Source organism: Triturus cristatus, chromosome 11 (genome assembly GCF_964204655.1).
Source record: "Triturus cristatus chromosome 11, aTriCri1.1, whole genome shotgun sequence".
Classification (NCBI taxonomy): Eukaryota; Metazoa; Chordata; class Amphibia; order Caudata; family Salamandridae; genus Triturus; species Triturus cristatus.
The window spans coordinates 628,374,650-628,394,163 of record NC_140594.1 but is presented as its reverse complement, the minus strand read 5'-3'; the positions used below and the strand labels follow the sequence as shown (position 1 = coordinate 628,394,163).

The 19,514-nt window shown below is 45.0% G+C and overlaps 1 protein-coding gene across 1 annotated transcript in view; it reads right to left on the bottom strand.

Annotated features, from left to right (window-relative positions):
• Positions 1–19,514, bottom strand: part of IKBKB (inhibitor of nuclear factor kappa B kinase subunit beta) — a 432,685-nt gene that overhangs the window by 221,172 nt on the left and 191,999 nt on the right. The window contains exons 5-6 of the mRNA XM_085634081.1: positions 17,983–18,052; positions 7,196–7,284 (exon numbers count right to left, since the gene is read on the bottom strand). Coding sequence (XP_085490207.1) covers positions 7,196–7,284; positions 17,983–18,052 — 159 coding nt within the window. The remainder of the gene's footprint in view (positions 1–7,195; positions 7,285–17,982; positions 18,053–19,514) is intronic.

Here is a 19,514-nt window from a genome sequence, read left to right as displayed (position 1 = left end):
ATCACGTGATCTGTCTCATACTCCCGCCCCTTTTGACGGGGGCGGAGCGTGTTGTGGCACACCCCCGGTTGGTCAGGCCCCCCAACCGCCCGAAGGACTAACGGGGCGCCGTCGCGGTCTTCGCAGAACCTCCTTTGGCTCCCGGACCTTGGCTCGGGCACCCTTACTGTGCCGGACAGGGGTACCCTTACTGTACCGCCTGTCGCAGAGGTACCCTTACTGTACCCTTCTGCCTCCAGATCGCCCTGTAACTCCGCCTGCAACGCAAGAAAAAACATTAAAACATTCCAATAGCGCGCTACCTCCGCTGCGCAGGGTAAGCGGAAAGGGTGGGAATGCGCGTGGCCAGGAGGAGCGCGCCGGAAGCAGAGGACAAACAGAGGGGGTGAGGCGCCTAAAAAGGGGGGGGCTAGCCTCGCCCACCCTAGCGGCACGCCTCCCCCGGACAATCCCATTGGGGGCCTCCCCTCCCCGAGGTGCGGCCTCACGCGAGGCGGAACAAGGGGGGAGGCTCCGACGGGCGGCCACTAGAAGGCTGCCCTGCTGATATCCCCCTGCGCGGGACGCGGGCAGCGGCATAGTGACCACACCGTCATCCGCTCCACTCAACACGCATGCACAGACGTCACCCATAGATAACACTGACACTTTCATTGTGGGTGAAGAACTGCTGCAGGTTTATTTCATACAACATAAGTATGACGATAAGTGGGTTATCTTACGGGCGATCCAGGGCAAGCAGCCCCTCGCTGCTCCGCCCGCCTGTCGAGCCAGCACGCACGGTGGGTCGATGCCCTGCAGTGCGGCACATATTTTCAGATCATCCTTTGGATCACGTGATCTGTCTCATACTCCCGCCCCTTTTGACGGGGGCGGAGCGTGTTGTGGCACACCCCCGGTTGGTCAGGCCCCCCAACCGCCCGAAGGACTAACGGGGCGCCGTCGCGGTCTTCGCAGAACCTCCTTTGGCTCCCGGACCTTGGCTCGGGCACCCTTACTGTGCCGGACAGGGGTACCCTTACTGTACCGCCTGTCGCAGAGGTACCCTTACTGTACCCTTCTGCCTCCAGATCGCCCTGTAACTCCGCCACAGCTCTGGGGAGGCTTTCGTCGCTGCCAGAGCCCCCCTTCCTCCCTTCGCTGTTATAGGTGCCCTGCCCCTGCGAGCCAGCTTTTAGTGGGCTAAATTATGGGTCCTGTTCTGCAACCCGTAAATGACGGCATTAATTTGCAACATTACTCAGGAGCCCAGGGCAGACTAACAAAGGATGTCTTTTTGCCCCACTGCCATTCAGCTTAGACGTTACTGGTGTTCCTAACTTTCTTTGCGATGCCCCTGCAGATCTTCCTAACGTAATATGGGAAGATCTAGCACCTACATATGGAGCCAGAACTGAACCATAGCTGAATTCGTCAATCCATCGATTCCCTTCATATCCTGGCACGAAGAAGGTTTTGATTTCCACTTTGTCTACAAAGGTGATGTATAGATAGCGTCATGATTCCTGAATTGCTGCTGCTGCTGCGAGGGGTGCATGATTTCTCGGCAGGACAAAACATTTTAACGTAACTGCTAAATGGCGGCTTTTATCATGACTCCGGATAAAGCCAATATGGCTGACTGAGCTGCCGAAGAATACATCTCTCAGCTCGAGGACCAAACTTGTGAACGTTTCCCACCTCCCTGGCTCCAAGGAGAAGCTGAGCGAGAAGAGCAGCACCTAACTATTTCTCAGGCTGGAAAATATGGCATGGGTAACAAGGCATTGGTGAAATAGGCGCTTATGGACCTGCAATCCTATTAAGATTTTTCACTTGGCCAAATTAGGTGCCTTCCTGGCTTGGAATTGTGTTCCCAACAGCTACAGCACAATAGCAGGGTGAAGGTAACGTGTGAGTTAACCACTTTACCTACGTATAAAAACACAAGCTGACATCACGGGTATCTCAATTTTCTTCCTTTCACATCTTATTATCCTATTGTTTACTACAAACTGACCCATATCTTAGCAACATCTCCTCGTTTTAGCCTTTCTACTTGCAAATAAAGTTACATTAAATTTGACGATATTCTTATACTAGTCCCGCTGTTTATCCCAATCTTTTCGTACTCTCCACTGGGACAGCGTAACCAATTTCCTTGCTTGTTGAATAGAAGCTAGCTTTTGGACTTTATTGCTGCTGAAAGGAGTTAATAGGTTTGCCTACAGTCCTTGTTATACCGGTGTTGCTGTGCTATAGGTAATTCGTTGCACCGACATCGTGGCTTGAAAATGAAACTTCTTATTTTATCAAATAATATGTTGTGAGCCCCAGTGATGATTTCGTTGACATCTTCATAGTTGGCAGTGTCTCTATCTTGCCAATACCTGGTTCACGTCCGCCTTAAATGACGACATTACATCTGGCTTTTCCGCCAGCCTTGCCCATTAACCTGTCAAATGTCTGTGGAGAGCAGCACATCTCTGGTCATGCTCATTTCAGAAGGTGTTAAGCCCTTTCCATTACTAGAAAGTTTAAAAGCAAATTCAAGAGGTATGGTCGCTCTCTCAATTATTACCATGTAGCTGAGGGCATGCCATTCACGGGTGTCTGGTTGAAGTATGCACAGGTCATTGACACTCTCCCACGTGCAGTGCTGTGAACCGTTTGAAGTAGTTCATCAGATTCAGCCAGCCACCCCCTAGGTGGAGTCTTGCACTCCCAAACTTCTGCTCGTGTAAAACCCGGCCACACCTCCAGTTCAGTGAAATTTAGTAATTCACGACACTGACAACCCCAGGGGCCAAATACTGGGCTGTGTAAATGCGGCCCAATACCACCATGAACAATTAGCTTGGAGTGGATGGGTGTTAACCTAGGCTGGCTGAAGGCAAAACCTTTGACAATCACTCCTGGCAAGATGTGCCAACGCAGGTAGAATAAAGAGTTATCCAGCCCTCCTTACTTCCTTTCCCAGTTCGACACAGGTCGAAGAAGAATGCCCCTTCCAGAAAGGTCATGGCCTTATCCCTGAAGCCTATCCATACAGCATTCTACCGGAAATCTACAGCATTGCTTTGTAAAGCTGTTTCTGGTTCCACAATTATTTGTGGTCGATATGCTCTCCCTCAGTTTGAACAAAATCTGAGCTAAATCGTACGCCTGCCTAATTCCCAGGGCTGTCTGGCTTAATGCTTTACGCCTGTAATTGCCCCACCAAATGTGGCCTTGCACTGAAAGTTAACTTGGTTGTCTCAACTTTCCTTTTAGAGCTAGGAACGCCCCCGAGCTCCTTGTGCTTACTAAATGGACCCGCTCCTTAGTTTCCAGCACACAATGCACTTAAATGTCATCTGGCCCTGGCGCCTAGCAAACAACAGTGACGCTGGAAGCAGAGGACGAACAGAGGGGGTGAGGCGCCTAAAAAGGGGGGGCTAGCCTCGCCCACCCTAGCGGCATGCCTCCCCCGGACAATCCCATTGGGGGCCTCCCCTCCCCGAGGTGCGGCCTCACGCGAGGCGGAACAAGGGGGGAGGCTCCGACGGGCGGCCACTAGAAGGCTGCCCTGCTGATGTCCCCCTGCGCGGGACGCGGGCAGCGGCACTCCCCCGGTGCACCGCATGGGTGGGGGCCGTTTTTGTTACAGGGCCGTTTTTGCAGCATAGCTGCAAAATCGGCCCTGTAACAAAATCGGCCGAAAACCGGCCCTGGCAAAGAGCTTGGCGGCACCCCCAACCCCCGCGGAGGGGCCGGTTTTGGTTCCCAGTCTGGCCCTGCCGGTGACAGTTGATTCACGCCCTTTCATGCTCGCCGCCTCACGCCGCTGATGCTGCCTCGTTTGCATGAGTCTATCATTAGCACACAAAGCATGATGGATCGGCCCAGGTACCTGTATCCTTAGAACCGGGCGGATGATGCTATTTTCAGCATCCGGGGGACTGTGTGTGACATTGTCGTGAATGAAAGAAGAAACGAATACTGTATTGGATATGCCTCCTTGCTGCCAGTGTTTAGGGAGACAACGGTGCATTGTGGGCATTGCGAGCGCGAGGCCTGTTTTTTCCCCTCACCAGCAACTGCTGTAGGAAATCATTGATCATAATCGCAAAGCTTAAACACAGTCTAGCAAATACACGCGATATATGGCGTCTGTTCACATTCACAGGAGCGAACATCTACAGATCATGTATTAGGAATGACTTGTTTTTCACAGCAGTGCCACGCAAGGGTGGGAAGGTGTGGCCTGATCTGTCCCATTCCAGCAGGCTCTCTCAGCTTTGTAATACAATGCGCTGAGACACAGTCTATTTCTAATATTTCAAATCGGATCTCTTAGTTTATGTTGCACATACCTGGTACCAAGGACACTGGCGATTATGCATCACTGGGAGGTAATTGATATGGCAGGGCTGACTGAATGGCGCAGGAGGAAAAGTCTAATTATGTGACATCACACAGCACATTCTCTGGCAGTATTGTTTTGCTAGTCTGCCATTTTATCATAGATTAATACCACCTGGGCTAGCACAGGTTTATTACCTGAATGCAGCAATTGTTAACTGAAAGGTGACCAATTAACGTTTCGAAAAGGTTAGTCAAGATGCAGAACCACTTCTTGTGGTTTTTAAAGTAACTTTTGATCCAGTTGAACTAGAACCAATTGTTTTGCTGAAATCTACAAATTGTGCAGCAGATGGTGTATTAAGTTGCAAGTGTGAAAAATCCCAGATGAGGCCAAACACATCCCGGTTGCAAATCTGCCCAATTTTAGATGCTCTGACTAAACCAGGACCTCCAAATAATACACCTTTCACATGTTTTTCAATTTAAAATTGATTTATACAGAATCAATGACCCTAAATCTGAAGAAGCAACAGCTAGCTAGATAAGGATTGACATATCACAATATCTTCATAATATGACTGTGTGCGAAGCCATTTCTTTTATTCTGTCTACGTGACCCAAAAACAAAAATACACACTGGTCCTTTCAAGCTGGCCCATCCCACAGCAGCACCAGATTCCCTGACAGGACGGTCCAACACTGTACCTGGAAAATGATCACCACTTCTGAATTTATTACTCCAAATCTTTATAGGAGAGGTGGATATTGTTGAAGCTACACTATGCCGACGTGACTTGTATACGTCATCCACTAGACTACACATAAAATTCAGGACCTAAGTGTCTGTTACACATCTAGCGATGCTATTTCTTTTGAAAATGTTTTTTTACGGATATCAGAGGATCCAGTTTTTAACAACGAGCTGGGGTTCATGTGTATTGTTCACAGTCAAGGGTTTTCGCAATAGCCTGGCGCATGTGGAGAGGTGTGGCTCACTGGTTAGAGGCGGCAGACCCGTAAGCAGAGAATCGGCCAGGGACCAGGGTTCAATTCCCGACGCGGCAGGGTCGTGGACCAGGGTCAAAACGGACTCGATAATTCTCGCCTCGGTACCTACACTAACCAGGGACACACTCGGCAACTCTGGGCATTAAGCTTGCCTCATCTCTACAACGGCCCCCCACAGACGCCAGGGATGCCTGGTTTCACCTTGGAGATACACAGAAAGGGACCATCTCACAGGGATAGCCAGGACGGGTTCCCCAGCGGTCTACAGCGCCGGGACGCCCCGTTGCTGGGGCAGCTGTGCGCTTTACAAGTCTACAACATTTACATTTACATTTACATGTGCATGGTACATGCAATGCAGAGGGAGTCATGGAGCCAGACATTTACATGAAGACCCTGCTGGCCGGGCTTGCCTGCTGCGCCTCGGCATCTCTTCCTGAAGCGTGTCTCCTGGGACAGCAGTTAGCGAGGTTACATGTTAATTTGTTGCTTACTGTCAAATACGATACACATGCATATTAAATTAGTATATTAGGGGACCTCCTCACACTCGCAAATTCTACACCTATCTGTGGCTTGAAAGGATTTTAATTCATTCCCGCCATTCAGCAAGCTGCACAGGCATACGAGGGGGAATAACGGGCTTGGGAGAGACTTCTTGCTAGCCATGAAACGCAGCAAATGTCAATTTTCAACCGCTTGTGAAGCGACACACTTGTAAGAAGCAACAAGCATTGCCTGGGCGGCCGTGAAAGCGAAAGTGACCACGATCACGGGGACGCGCTCTGTGGTGGGGGATGGGCGGAGTGAGACACACTGTAAGGGTGCCGCGAGGAAAGCCAGATGGCAGCTGTGCGCGTGCTCACATGCGTAACCGCAAGCTGGAGGCCAGCAAAAGGGTCTGGTCGGACTGTTAAAAGCCCACTTACTAAATGTCTCGCCAGAGCTGCGCATGCGCTGGCTCAGGCGAGACATAAAAAGGGGCGACTTAACAAATAGTTGTCTTCATGAATATTAACCAAGTAGGCAAGGTACAGGGAAATATTTGAGCTCTAATCCTTTTTCTATTTACTGAATGAAATCTATTCACTCTGGTACCAAATGATTTTTATGGCTGGCTCGTAACTTGCTACTGGAAATGTTGTATCATGGCAGTACATAAGACCCCAGATGGATTAAGGATCTCAGTAAAGATGGGCAGTGGCAGGGAGATTAATGGAATCTGGTAAGTCTTTGCTTTGTTCTAGATAAAGTCCCAACACTGGCAGTGCTCCGGCATTCCAAAGAGATAGTCCCAACCAGCTCCTCCCATGACAACCACCCCAGGGACATCTTAAGGATTTTGGGGACCCTGGGGCAAACAGATTTTGGGAGCCCCTGTTCAGAACAGCTGTGAATTTATGATCCAATTTCAGCTCTCTCATGCCCTCTTTGGACTGGCAGCACACTGTCACACTTGTCCAAATTCTTAATATGTGTACATCTAATATTTAGAGATAGTGATGTGTCTTTTCAATATTGTAACACAGCAGCAGCTCACTAATATTACAGCAAATAATCTGGGCGACACCGTCCCATTTCTTACATGTGCGGTCCTGTTGTGATCTAAAATAATTTTTATGGATGCTGCATGAAACAAACATATTTTTCAGCAAACTGTCTGTAATAGATTCTCACACATCACCCACAGCAACAATAAATCAATGGAAAACGATATTTAAAAAATCTGTTTAAGACTTATTCAAGGTCATCAGGGCAAGAATCTGCAGCACAGAACTGGTTCTATCAGGGGGCCCACTTTGACCATGCCTTAAAACGTGTCTGCCCCACATCCTTCCCTCTGCACCACCACCGGCCTCACCCGCTGCTGCCCCTTCTGAAGGACGATATTCTCTGGTTTCAGATCTCGATGGATGATGCGATTCTCATGCAGATACCGGAGAGCTGACGCTGCAAAACAAATAAGAGGAAATGTCACACAATGATAGGCAATGGGACTGTCACAGCTCTGAAGAAAAGCGTTTACCTAGCACTGACATCCAGTGCATAATGTGTAAATATAAATAAATAAGCGCAGGCGGGCAAAGTTTTCTTAGAGACCTGCAACTGGCACTGCTGAATGTCAGGGATGCCCAATAGCACAGCCGAAGAGAAAGGAAGACTAATCTTGATACTAACTTGTGCCCCTTCTTCCCCACTCAACACTTCCTGCCTCTATAGCCCACTCTCCGTTTTCATTTTTTGTATCTTTCTCTTCCTCTCTTCCTTTTCTCCCTTTCTCTGCTCTGCTCTGGTCCTTCTACACATCCACGTATCCACTCCTGGCTTCCTCCTTCCATCACCCACTAACCACTTGCTACAGCAGAAGTCCTACTCTCCCTCAATTTCCCCTCTACCCATGCCCTCTACACTTCTGCGTACACTTACTCCTTACTAACGCCGCACTGGCATCACCCCGCGACTGTCTGGAAGCAGAACGTCTGATAGCTGATGAAGGGCTGATCCTACCTCAACTGTCTTCAGCAGATCTTTGGTACAGACTCAGATGCTCTAGCTGGCGCGTGCATTACTCTACACACGTTCACTGGAAGAGCTGCCACTAGGTCCATTTTATAATGCACCCAAACCTTGCAAGGGCTCAGATGCTACAGACTAAAGTTCCTACACTTGCATTTCCCGTTCTGTGGCACCCTGCTTCTGCATCCCTCCTGGCGTGGTGCCATATTTTATTTTATTTATTTATTTATTTCATTTATAAAGTTTATATAGCGCGAACTTGACCCAAGAGGGCATCAGAGCGCTTTACATTTAGGATCGTTGCGTTAAAAGTTACTTCAGATACAAGAGCTTAGTAAGATACAGTACACATAAACAATGTTTCAAGAATTCGTAGGAGGGAGGGGAGGAAGGAGTAATAGCGGGGAGACTAGGAGGAACTGTGCCCAATGTCCGGCTGGGTAGGTGATGGTCAAGGGGGAAACTAGGGCCAATCTCCTCATTAGCTGTCTAGCAGCTCCACCGGTCATCCACCATGTTGCTCAGGTCTCAGCGTTCAGGAAAACCAGTTTTTAGTTGATTTGATTTGCGAAAGGTTATACAGCGCTGTCTAGACCCGGAGGTATCAGAGCGCTTAACCAGAGGATTGTTGCATTACAGGGTACATCAAAAAGATTACATAGCGCTGGCTAGACCCGGAGGTATCAGAGCTCTATAACAGAGGAGCATTGCGTTACAAATTACATCAGTTACAATAGCGTAGTAAGATACAGTAAATAAACAACGAGGTTGAGAGAATTTGTAGGAAAGGAGGGGAAGAAGGAGCCACAGCAGGGAGACGAGGGAGAACTGTGTCCAATGTCCGGCTGGGTAGGTGACGGTCGAGGGGGAAACCAGGGCCAATCTCCTCATTAGTTGTCTAGCAACTCCACCGGGCATCAGCCATGTTGCTCAGGTCTCAACGTTCGGGAAAAACATAGGTTATGAGGGTCGAGGTAAAAGAAGGAGGTGGGGGGAGGGAGTAAAAACAAGTCAGAGAGGGAGCTGGGGCTACCATATAGGCCGATGGGGGATGTGATCAAGGTCTAGTCGGAGTCCGGTGGTAGGGAAAACTGTGGCAGCCATCTTGGGGTCAGGCAAGGGATTCTGACCTTGGAGTTAGAGACATCCTGTAACCATTTGCCGGTAACTCTCAAAGTGCAGGGGGGCCCCACGCCACATATATATTCAATTGGCCCTATCAACTTGCTGGAGCTATGTGATGTAAGGTGCCCTAGTGATGTGGAGATCGGGTGCCACTCCTCCCCTGGTGCAGATCTGTAGCTGTATGAGAGGCCCCAGTGCCCATTCGAGGCATGGCGTCTGCTGCGGGCGCCATGTTGAAGTCAGGCAATCTCTAAATTTACTGCCTCTCAGGTGGTTGCAATGCTGTGCCGTCCGGGCCGCGAGGGGACCCCATCCAGCAAGGGGTATCCGGTGTGGTGCCCTCCGCCTCTATCAGGTGACCGCCTCTCCCCCGCTGAGCCTCCACCTGCTTCGACTGATCGCTTCGCGCCCCCAGGAAATAGCACCCGTCGCGTCTGCTGCCCAGCGCCGCAATCACTCACTAGGTCGCCACAAGCAGGGGGTCCCAGCAGGCTTCGAGGTACGGCCCGTGTACGTGCCGCCAGACCCGCAAAGTTCGCTCCACACCTCCGGTCCCGCACCTCCGGCAGCTACCGGCGGATCTCTGGCAGGACCGCAGCCTCTCTTCTGACCTCTATCGCTTGTCCGCCAGCGCTCCATAACTTCATCTCAAGCGCTGCAGAAAAGACCGGAGCAGTCTCTACCTCAATACAGGTGCACTCCCACTCATTTAATGTCCCTAGGTTGGTGGTGTCGATAAGTAGACTTAGTTTGACAACGGAGCCATTATAGCTCTCGTCCACACGGCCATCTTGGAGGACTCCCAGTTGCCTTGATTCTTTAAATAATATCCAGCAGTGATCTTCTCTCTGGCTCAATCAAGATTGGTGCAAAGACAAAAAGGGGGCAAAGTGAAAATTATTGGCCCAAAGCTTAATCTCCTGGACACTGATGTATACACCATGCCTTGCAGTCCACAAAGAGAGGCACAAAATGTAGGCTTTTGTGATCTCGGTACTTCAAACTGATTCCCTCACCCACATGAGGTGTCATGCTTCACCACTGGGGTCGTTCCGAAACCAACACTATCAACAGGCTCACTACAAACTAATTTTTTGTGAGGCTGTCAGAGTATCAATATATTAAAGCTCTATATGTTGTAGTGTCATGTGACTACTGAGGTGGTGTTAGTATTTTTCACCATCCGGGATCGAACAGCTGTTAAAGCTGTGTACACGTGGGTTGAAAAATCTTTATTACCGCATTAGCATCACAAGATCAAAAACAAGAGGCGTGGGTTATTTGGACTCAGTACATTTAATCAATGGTCTAATCAATGTTCCTGCCCTAATCTTAATCAACGGATAGGTCGCAAACATTAGACAGAACTTATGGCCCCTACCATTCCCTTCCTATCACAAAACTCCTATTATTTTGTTTTGTTGTGATAAGGAAAAAGTGCGTATGACCAGTTACCAGGGTGAAACAAAATGTACCCTTGTTCCTGGAAAGTGCTCCATGTAATCCCTAGAACAGTGATTCCAAAACCACATACCTTTAATGGACATGAGGCAGGGCGTGCGATTTTTAAATTTAACTAATGCATAGTGTGGTAGCGCATAGTTATTTACAGACAGCACATTTTCCATTGAAATGCCCACTACATTTTGTATAGACATACAGATCTACGGATACAACTAAATAGCACCCAAATAATAATGTATGGAAATTGGTTTCTGTTAATATGTATCATTTGTGGATCATAAAAAGAGTCTTGATTTGTTTTGATCCTATTAAAATCAGTTTCCAGCACACTTCACAATTACAAAAAAGTGCTCCGTTTTTGCTTCCCCAATTACTGGATTCCTACAGTCCATTTGCAGGTATTTATTTTTGTTGCAAAAAACAACATCCTACATTGTCACATAATTCACTCTATAAACTCCTCCCACTTTGCAGTCAGAGAAAAAAAAAAGTAAACGCCACCACCCCCATGTTAAAAAAAATAAAGCAGTCTGACATTTGACCTCAGTTTTTGAATCACTGGCAAATGTGACAAGTTAAATACAGCATTTAAAAGCATCTTTATTTATTGCTGTGACTTTCGTGACCGACCAAACTCAGCTGGGGACCCACAGTTTGGGAAACACTGCACTGGAGTATATTCCCATAGGCTGGGTGTGGCTGAGAAATCGTCCTCTTATCGGAAAACGACCCAAGGCTGTTGCTCTGATCCTGCATTACACCCCACTGGCCTCTGCTCCCACAGAATTAGCCTTGAACCAAAGTATTTGAACTCTAGTCCTGACCCCTTGGTTACACATTTGCTCTACCAAGAGAGCGGTGCAGAGAATGTACTGGTTCTCTATTATCCTGAAGGTTCCTATCAGCACTCGTTATGCCTAAATGTTTGCACCAATGACACTTCCTGTGAGGACATGCTATGCCTTTTAATCCATGCCGCTTTACATGCTGTGTATTAGTTCACGATGTTTTATGGTGCAATGGGTAACTGAAGTCACTTATTTTGGACTTTATTAGAGGGACAGTTAAATCCTAACTTTGAAAAACTCAGAATGCTCGTTTTGGGGGTCATAAGTGGTCAGCCAATGGCAACACATGTAATAGGAGCCATTTACTACACCCAGTAAATGCCTCCCCCAGGGGTACAGGTATTTGCCCGATGAGGTAAACACGCAACCTCGTCATCACAGATTTAGATTTAGAAGTTTAATTTAAAGGGTATAGAATTGCAGCTCAGGGGATCAGGGTTAAGTCTTTAGCTTTGGTGTAAGCTTCATGTAAAGGAGCGGGGTCCGAGGTGGTCCAGAAGTGCCAAAATCAGGGCAGATTTTCAGAACATGAACATGACAAAGCACATTTAATTGATCTAAACGAATTTGGGTTTTTTAATCACTACCAATCGTGAAAATCATGCATGGGTTTGGCCCTAGTGGACAGAACTTGGATAACCCAAACCTGAATTCATGTTTTAGGCTCAAGGGTTTGCTTTACTTTCAGACGCCTAAGTATAGGAGTTTAGGCTTAGCGATTGGTTTAATTTTAAGATTAGGCACGTTAGAATTTATTTTATTTAGAGGTTTTAAGATGTGTAGTACACCACCCTGTGATACTTAAGCAAGCTTGTGGCACCAGATACAGACAAAAATCATAAGCATTGTCAGGCGTTCCTTTCTGCATGCAGGATAGCCATACAGAGATATCTGATGATGATGATGATGAGAGGTTGTTGGGTGACAGTGTGACCACATTAGGTGGAAAGTATACACTGAATGAGCTAAATTGCCCAGTCACAAAGTATGGGGTGACATGTATCAATAACAGCTGAATGCAGAGGTTATTTTTATTTATGACCGCCTCAGTCGTGTTTATGTAGAAACTTAACTAGAGCGAGAAAAAATTAAGGACCAACGCACATTCTCCCTAGTTACTATACCAACACGCAAAAAGGTGCATGGACCACCTCACACAATAATGGCATGCTTGATCATGGGAACCTTCCCTTCATTTGCGCAGCTGAATACTACCCAAATGGGTTCAAGTGTTGACTGGGAGTTCTATATAAACTGCCTTATCTGGATAAATGAAGGGATCCAGTTTATGTTGTAAAAATGCCTATGGCCAGTGCTTTATTTGAGCTGGTGGTTTACGGTGGTCAGCACCGGCACTTAATTGTTAGCACCGGCATTTATGATAGTCTGCACATGGTGGCGATGCAAGTCCAATTTAGAGATAAGGACAACAGCTACGTATTAATTCAATTCACAATAAAAAAAAATATTACTACCTACCACCCAGCTATCTTTTATGGCTTTGGGGGCATGAAATAATCACACTTTTAAGAGTGAGATGATTAGTAGTGTGTTGGTGCTGTCATTGGAAGCTCTGGCAGAGTGCATGTGTGGTGCAAGCTGCAGTGGCCTCCTGACGAGGACTGTGGCACTTAATGTTTTACAAACTAAGCACTGCCGCCCTATGGCATGCCTCAAAGATATCTCTTTATTTCCGGGTTGCCTATGCCATGGTTAAACTATGTTGTGTGGCGACAGTTAATGGTGCAAACATCCCATTCACTAATAGTTACTATGTATATGTTTCAACTGAGTTACAAAGCCCACCAAAGTTTCCGGCTTTCTTCAGGGCTCGTATATTCCCTGTCTATATGCTTCTGAATGGTGTTAAGCATGCACATGGAAGTAGAGGCATAAGGCTCTCATACCTGTTTATTTGTTAAAAATCACCTGCAAACGAGACAGAATGTTATATTTTAGATTTATTAATTTATTCAATGACTATCACTCATCTATTAGTGATCACTGAGAATAGGTACACTTACAACAACTTTAATGTGCCTTCTCCCCAGCAATGCTGCCTTTTCGTGTACCCAGCACACTAAAAAAAAGCACACACACACACTACACCGCACATACATAAATATTACCACATGCAAAGATATGTGGAAATCAGTTCTAAATGGTTCAAGCTTTTAACTACCGTGTTGACCAACAGTATGAGGCAAATCGTCCATTAAAATAGAACCCCTGGTTTCCTGTCACCATCTACTGGCTGTGGCATCGGCCATTATTAAGCCTCTATTAAAGTCGTCTGTTTTGATCTTTTCAGCAATAAGCATCCCTCATTTATGCAGTGATTAATGAGCGCAAGGGATTCAGCAATATTACTAGGCTTTCCAAACCCATCCCCCAATGTGAATCAAATTTCGGAATTGTCTGGATCTGCAGGTGGGGTTTATCATCAAGATATATCAGAGGGTATATGCACACATTTAACAGTGACAGCTGAGGAAGGGAGGACATTGAGAACCCCAACAGACGTGCCCTGAAATCTTAAGAGTTTGCCATGGAGATTTCAACTTGCTAGCTTTAGTTCATAAGAAAGTATTCACCCCATTCTAATGGTGTTCCAAATGTTCCAGACTATTCCCAAAGGTGACTGATGAGGTTATGGTGATTTCTGTGACATACAAGGTGAACCAGTTGAGAAGGTTTAAGGGGAGCAGATGCATTACGCTCATTACATTAAGACGGTGATCACCCCTGTTCATCAATACTGATGCAATCCATGATGTCCATTCTGCAATGATTTGTCTCTGAAATCCATATTCTGTTAATATAGGTTATCAGCCTCTGAAATATTTTAACTGTTTAGTGGTTTTGAAAGATGTATTTCATCTTTCCAGGTAAGGTTTCTCATTAACTAGAAATACAAGTACATTTTAAAAAGCTTTCCTGAAGGTTATGTAGGATTTAACTACAATTGCCTCTGTCTCATTGGCAAACTTAACAAGTGAAAGCAAGGTCAAGACTCTAAATCAACCTTCTTTATGCCGTTACCAAAGTTTCTAGTAGGAGGGTCCTTTCGACCAGCGGTGAGTCAATCAAGATATGGGAGTAATGTCTAGAACATAGATGTTAACGTTATATGTGAGCAGTAAGGGGCAGAGAGGGTTTTCCGCTGCAATGGTGAGTGAGTACCCTCTCCTCCTCTCCTTTCAATTCCAAAAACAAAACCCCACTTATGGGCTTTTGTATTTGAAAACAAAAGGAAGTTTGACATCCATCAAACTTTCAAAGCATTTATAGGGACAGCTGTGATGGTGGTTCCTATAAAATGCAAAAGATGTCTGTTGGATTGTCGGACATTTCTATAGTTGGAGGGCAGAGTACCCTAATCATGGCGGGAGTAAAGTACTCTGCCGTGGCAACAGAACTTAATCCGTAAGTCAAATTCTAAATCGGGCCCTAAGTGGATACCTTTGCATGTTCAAAAACACCATAAACACTCCAAGACCAAGTAGAACGATTGCATGCCAATTCTTTGTGTCATACACTAACAGGCTGAAGTATGAACTGGCCCCTGATGATCTCTCTGTCTTGGCAAGTCTGTAAAGTTGCTACCAGTTGAAGGAACTTTATTCAACTAAAAAGAAAACGGTGTCATAGCATTGCCATTGGTAGACTGTAGTCACGTTTATGGATTTGCCTTCAACTAAAGTTGGGGCTTTGTGTTTTTGATTTAGAGATAGCAGTTTGCCAAAATGTCTCAAATTCAGAGGGACATAGTTTGGGCCCTATTCACCAAGTAATCTGAAGCAAAAGTCTAACTTTACGACTTTTGGTTTTCACAGAGTTCATTTAAGAGTCGACCATTTATCTCACGTTCCTTAATTTCCTTTTTGTAAACTTTGCGTTCCGGATCATTGATTACACTTCATCCGGCCCGAGCCGGAGATTCCAGTACGAGCCAGAGATTCCGGTACGAGCCTGAGATTCCGGTACGAGCCAGAGATTCCGGTACGAGCCAGAGATTCCGGTACGAGCCAGAGATTCCGGTACGAGCCAGAGATTCCGGTACGAGCCAGAGATTCCGGTACGAGCCAGAGATTCCGGTACGAGCCAGAGATTCCGGTACGAGCCAGAGATTCCGGTACGAGCCAGAGATTCCGGTACGAGCCGGAGATTCTGATACGAGCCGGAGAGTACGGCCCGACTGTGGACGTAAAGATATGACTCGTAAATGACCTCTGTGAATACCAATAGTCATAAAGTTAGACTTTTGCCTCAGATTGCCTTCGTGTATCGGGCCCTTTATGTTTAGGCTTAATGGCTAATCTTTATGAGGCTGAGATCTGGGGATTTAGTATTGTAGGTTTTAAAGTTAGGATAGGATTAGTTCAATTTAAGAGGTTAATTTTATGAATACAAATATTTACTAAGGTTTAGTGCTTAATCAGGCTGAAGCATGTGCGGGTTAAAGGCAAACACAGGCTAATGCAACTACAGATTCCCCAAAAATTGTATTATACAAGAGTCCAGTTGCGAACGTTTGGCTGATCTAGTAGCAATATTTGTTAGCAAGGGTGTAGATTAAAAGGTGCTTTTATATGCATTTTGTGGGGCTGTCTGATTATTGAGGTATACTGGATGCAAGTTTTCATAGAACTGGAGGCAACTGGTGCACAAGAGGTTTCTAGATATCAAAAAGCATTCATTACACAGGGTCCTATTGTGTTAAAGAGAGATACAGCATGGTGATGGAGTTGTCAAACACCACAGTCTATTGAGGAAAGGAAACGCAGTATGGACTCGTACATGGCAGTGGAAAAGACAGTATATGCAAACAGAGGGTTATCTCCTAAAATATGACAAGCTTTGAGGTCGTAGGTGAGACACAGCAGGTTTCAGTGACACACTGCAATAAGTCACAGGTTCAAGATTGTATTATCGAAACTATGCATCAAAGACTGTACATGGTAAGAGAATGAAAGAACTTTTTTCGGAATGTCTTCTTCCCAATATGCTTTTCTGTTTCTATAATGTGTGCTAAACAGCAATGTTACTTTGTTCAAATGATATGAATGATGAATTCAAATTGCAGTATGAATACTGCAAATTTGCTCCACGGTTCTCTTTATAACGGTGGTTTTGAAAAGTACAGGAACATGGGTCTAAATTAAGAGGTTATGCTTAGGCGTGCATAATTAAGGTTATAGTTAGTGGTAAAGATATGGGTTTTCGGGAATAAGTTGAGCAGATTTGCCTTAGGAGTTTTATGCTTAAGATTTAGACTTAGGGATTTAAGCTTCAAAGTTAACACTTGCAGGCTCCAGTTTTGTCAAATTATGTTTAAGATTAGGGGTTAAGTTTAAAGGCTTAGGCATGCAAATTTACGCTTAATGTACCAATAATTATTTTCAGATTCGGGAAGTTCAAGCTCAGCGCTCCGGTTTAGGGAGCTTAGCCTACATTTGTGAGTTTAGTCTTAGACTATTGAATTTAGAATTACATGTTGGAGTTGCAAGTTTAGGTTTAGGGTTCCAGTTTAAAGGCTTTCTGTTGTGGTTGTCATGGTGGGAGTAAGGCTCAAGGGTTATGTTTGTCAGATTAGGTGTACATTTGCTCCTAGATTTGAGGCTTAAGTGTTTAAACACATCCGTAATCCTCTAAACTTAAATCTCCAAGGACACACATCTAAATTACATTTTGATTCGAGTGCAGGTGCTGGAGATAGTCTGATGTTTAGGCTTGGGCTTTGAGGAAATCCTAACACCAATGTTAATGACAAACTGAATAAAAGTATTTTAAGTGATTTACTTCAACTTAAGCATTCCAAACGAAAGTACTCTAAATGAGCCACATCCAGATGCTTCACGCACTAATCTGAATTTCTTTAATACACTGTATTTCACTTGGTATTTCTGTTTTGAGTCACAAATTGGTTTCCTTGCTTTTGCTAAGGGTTTTGTGCATCTTTTGTTTATTCTGGGCCAGACATCCCTGCCACGAACCTCTTCCTTATTTACATTAGGCTTACTTTCCGTGTTTTTGCCTTCCTACATATTTATCAATTTATCAAAACTGTTTCCCTTCCTTTGTTTGCAAGTGTAGGTACTTGGCAGTCAGTGGCTATTAGTCCACACCCAACAGTTGCAAGGCTTCCAAGATGTGTTCCTCTGAGCAAGTTATGAGTTTGTTACTTTTTCATTTCAAAGTACCAAGTTTTGTAGGGACACATACACTTTTAAAGTATGTGCTAGGTGAGTTTTCTACTGACTTATATTTCCTTTGTTTATACATAATCATAGAAGCAATGCTAGTCAATCAGACTCATTAAGCTTTCTAAACACGTACTTGTAAAATATGGTCTGTCAAAGTTACAATGCCACATTTTGAAATATATCACTGGTGTACATATAGGTTTTAAATGTTTTTCTGCTGCAAGCTCCCAAATCGGTTTTCTAAAATATAATATGTACCATTTTGATCTATGTACTATCCTTGATTATTCTCAAGAATGTATTGCTTAAACCCTCCACACTGCACTGCCTCCTCTTCCACTCTAACACATACCCAGTACCAACCCCTCCCCAAACCTAGTGCAGCAAAAAAAACCTTACACAGTTAGTTCCCAACCAACACAAAGACTTCCCTCATCCCACTTAAACCCCAAAACACAATTTACTTTATTACCTTATACTCCACTCACCAATGTCAGACAGTAGGACAAGGATGGCACCCTCTCGAAGACCACAGCAGTTCTCAAACTGGTTCAGAGACTGTATAAATAAATAAAAATAAAAAAACACAAAAGTGATATAGCCTGATCTTTAGATTGCCAATCGAAAAGAAACTCACAGGATTAAACTTTATACACAGAAATAAGCCAGGCTGATTTAGATGATCCACATAGAAGGGGTGCTTGGGGACTCCCAGAAATTCCAATGTGGCATGTAGCTCGGAGACAAGATTAGATAGGCTCCAAGTCACAGAAGGAAGACATAGGGTTCAAAGAGGTTAGTGATTTAAAGTTACCTACAAGAAACACTCTGAGGATGGATGAAACAATGGATCCTACAACTTTGAACAATATATTGCTTTTTGGATATTCTGTACACAGAAGGCCCAATACAAACAACCTTTTCTACAAGTTACCACCTGCAAATGCCAATGACTGATCGCAATTCAAAGAACAACAGTTTTTGAATGTTTACACATACAGACGAACTTTCTACTATAGAAAATCTACCAGCTTTGCAGATTTCCCGCAAATTGTAAAATCAGGGTTAGAAGCGGTAACATAGGTGTGTACATGGAAGGAGAAGAGCTGGCACTGAGAAGGACGTGACCGGCTACCAATTTCTAACTTACCAGATATTCACAAACATTTCCAATGATTTTCACACTCAAACCTCCACACATAACTTTAGAGCTAAAAATGCAGTGAGCAATTTGCATTTAAAATAGTACCATGCATCTCAAATTATTCAGGGGGGCAGGCGAGAGATTTCCCAACTAGGGAAAATATTTGTTATACAGTCAGCCAGTCCTCCCAAGATTTTAGCTTACGTCACCATTTAAAGGGATAAATGAGTTTCAGCCGTAGATATTAGTTGGATGCTGCTAGTCTTCTCTGGCACAAAACAATGTGTGAACAAAATCCCAGTACTTTTTCCTGGAATCAGTTTGATGGCTGTCAGAAGAGTGTACTTTTGAATTTCCCCCCAGAAGCTCTGAAGAAGTCTTCTGTATCTTGAAAGGAGGCATTGGAGGAAGGTGAAAGAATCATCCAAGATGATGTTCAGTTATGGTTAATAGATATCTATTGATAGTATGCATAAGAGACACCGTCCTCCATCCTATCAGTGATAGATGTGCCAGGATGTTCACTGGAAAAGTAGAGCACCCAAGAGGGGAAGCCAGTACAACTCTTATTATTTTTAGCGTTCTGGGCAACGGTAGGAAAAGATGAGACTAACTGGAGTTTGGTACAAAATATTTTTTTTATCTGCAGTAGATTATGTAGCTTTGGACTGCCCTGTATTTTTAAATAAGAACCTCAGTAATGAGGCATGCAGCCAAACATAAAACGTCTTGACCACAGACCTGTTCATCAAACGAGCTGTAGTTTCTGCCATGTCTCTCGTGTAGCTGCTTTATAGCTACTTCCTTTTTCTCTGGCAAAAGGAGGAATTCCTCTGTTGCATTCAAAGGTCAACATTCTCTAAACCTTATCTAAAC